The sequence below is a fragment of the Zingiber officinale genome, chromosome 5B (assembly GCF_018446385.1).
Source record: "Zingiber officinale cultivar Zhangliang chromosome 5B, Zo_v1.1, whole genome shotgun sequence".
NCBI lineage: Eukaryota > Viridiplantae > Streptophyta > Magnoliopsida > Zingiberales > Zingiberaceae > Zingiber > Zingiber officinale.
In genome coordinates, this window is record NC_055995.1 from 80,716,241 (window position 1) to 80,718,701 (window position 2,461).

At 42.6% G+C, this 2,461-nt stretch overlaps 1 protein-coding gene across 1 annotated transcript; it reads right to left on the reverse strand.

Annotated features, from left to right (window-relative positions):
- Nucleotides 1-220: 220 nt before the first annotated feature.
- On the reverse strand, nt 221-1,962 carry LOC121984672 (ethylene-responsive transcription factor ERF039-like). The gene has a single exon (XM_042537740.1). It carries the CDS (start codon nt 1,912-1,914, stop codon nt 1,249-1,251), a length of 666 nt encoding a protein of 221 aa, XP_042393674.1. The 5' UTR covers nt 1,915-1,962; the 3' UTR covers nt 221-1,248.
- Between the last annotated feature and the right edge of the window lie 499 nt (nt 1,963-2,461).

Sequence of the window (2,461 nt, forward strand, 5' to 3'; positions counted from 1 at the left end):
TACATTATAGTATCTATAAAATTATAATTGTTACACATGTAGATTCAATCTTGTTGGAGTAGTTATTGTTTCGTAATTACTACAACTATAGATTTAACATGCTTACGTAACATTCATATTGTAACAGTTATAACGTGTCTAATTGATTTAAAATTTAGGTAGGATATGATAATAAGAATAATATTAGAAGGCAAGAGAATAAATGTAATGACTGAATAGTGGAAACGGAAGCCCTTTTGAGAGAAAAAATGAAAAAGGGCACTCCTTTAATAATTAAAAAAAATAGAGAGTTCTTTTAATTTTTACCTTATTATGTGATACAAAAGGTGATAACGCTTATTTCATATGTCCTCAACTATTTGTCCCAAAATGTTATGGAAGGGAGATAAATCATACTATCAAATGACCTCTTAAATAGAAGCAACTTATTTCCTACTAAGAATGAATTAAAAAAAAATTCTGATCTTGTCCGTGTGATGCACCATCCGAGTATCCTATTAAATTCATATATGGATTTCTCATTTATTGAAAAATATTTGAATGAAATAGGCCATGACAATCACGTGGTTTACGCTTTTGAGAGTTGGGACACTACAAACAAATTCACGGGAAGTAGTCGATTGAATGCATGATTGCCCCTTTCTTTTTTTGTCTGGAGGTTATAATTTAGATGTGAAAGTTACACATTGGTTTAATAATCGAGAAAGTTTGATGTCAATGGCTGTCGATTCTTATTTCGAATCTCTTCTGTGTGTCGCTTTCTCGATCACACATATGCTAACGACTTGTTCGATTCGGTAATGTGTAACAATATAGATAGGTAGATGGGAAAGACATATCGTAAAAAAATAAATTATCAAATTTTTAAATATTTTACATAAATGCAAATATAATTAAGTTTTTTTTTTAAAAAAATAATATTGTTTGTAAATACGATAGGATTAAAAAGGAAGAAAAAGAAAGGGGGGAATTGAGGGAAACAGTTGAAATAAATGTTTTACAATTCATCAGCAATGGAAGATCTTGATTCCAAAGCTTAATGATTCGAGCTCTTATTGAGGAATTGAAGAAGAAGAAGAGGAAAATGGAGATGGAAGCAGAGGAGATCGAGGAGAGAGCATTGAATCCAGTTATTTGTTGAGGGGAAAAGCGAAAGATTTGACCTTTGTTTTGATCGATTGCTTTTTTTGCTGCGCGCCGTCAGAGATGTGGAAAATTAGGGTTTCGGGAATGCGAGGGGAGAGAGCTTTAGTAGTACTCCCACAGGAATGGTTCTTCGATGGGGAAATCGGTCCCGATCGAGGACGAGCAGCGGAACCCTTCTTCTCTCAGGTCGAGGAACAACAGATCCGGGAGGTCGAACACCTCATCGTCGTCGGCTGGGGCGGCGGCGGCGTCCTGGCTCGAGGGGGTCGCTGGCGAATCTGAGAGCGGCGGCAGCGCGAGCGCGGCGGCGGCGAGCGCGGCGGCGGCCTGGATGTCCTTGGGGGAGGCGGTGGCGGGGCGGGGGAGCGCGGCGGCGAGCTCGGGGAAGTTGAGGTGGGCGGATCGGCCCTTGATGGTCATGGCGGCGACGTCGTGCGCGCGCGCCGCCATCTCGGCGGTGGGGAACGTCCCCAGCCAAATCCGCGACTTCTTGCGGGGCTCCCGGATCTCCGAGACCCACTTGCCCCAGTTCCTCATCCGCACGCCGCGGTACGCCGGGTGCTTCCCGTCCTTCCTCCGCTTGTTGGTTTCTCCGACGACTGCGGCGGCGGGGGCCTCCCGCTTATTGGATCTGGCGCCCCTGGATGGCGGCGGCGGAGTGGCATTGGGACAACAGGAGGTAGTCACGGAGGACAAGGAGGAGGACGACGACGAGGAGGTGATGGTGGAGGAGGCTCCGCTCTCGTGGACGTCGGGAAGAAGCATCATCTCTGCTTCCGTCGAAGGAGGAGGACGAAGCTTGAGAAGACGATGCGAAATGGCGGGTGGCTTAAATAGTAGTTGCGTGATGGTGCTTTTTTCTGATTTTTTTTCTTTTTTTTAAAAAGGGAAATAATCAATAAGAAAATTTAAAAAACATAAACCATGGGCGGTGGAATGACTAGTTTGACTGTCATCAGTTGGCTTTGTTTACCTCGGCGGAAAGGGGAACGGAATGGAAGAAAATAACAAGGAACTCAAAGGAACGGCAGCAGCTGGGACCACAGTCTCGCCCAAATCAAACGGTTCCTGCCAATTGCCCCAAACAACCTCGTCATCCCGATCGACCTCACCGATTGACAATTATTTTGAAAGTTGACTCAACGAGAAAAGCCCTTTCTTCTTGTACATTTGAATATATTTGAGAAAAATATCAAATTAATTCTAGGTCTCTTATATAATTGTAATAAAAAATAATTACTATTTATATCAAGTATTTTTTATAGTTCATTTTCACATTGTATGAATGGAGATAAATTATAAGATCAATTTATAA

Excerpts from the sequence above, each read along its gene's own strand:
- LOC121984672 (XM_042537740.1), bottom strand. The coding sequence starts at position 1,914 with ATGATGCTTCTTCCCGACGTCCACGAGAGCGGAGCCTCCTCCACCATC.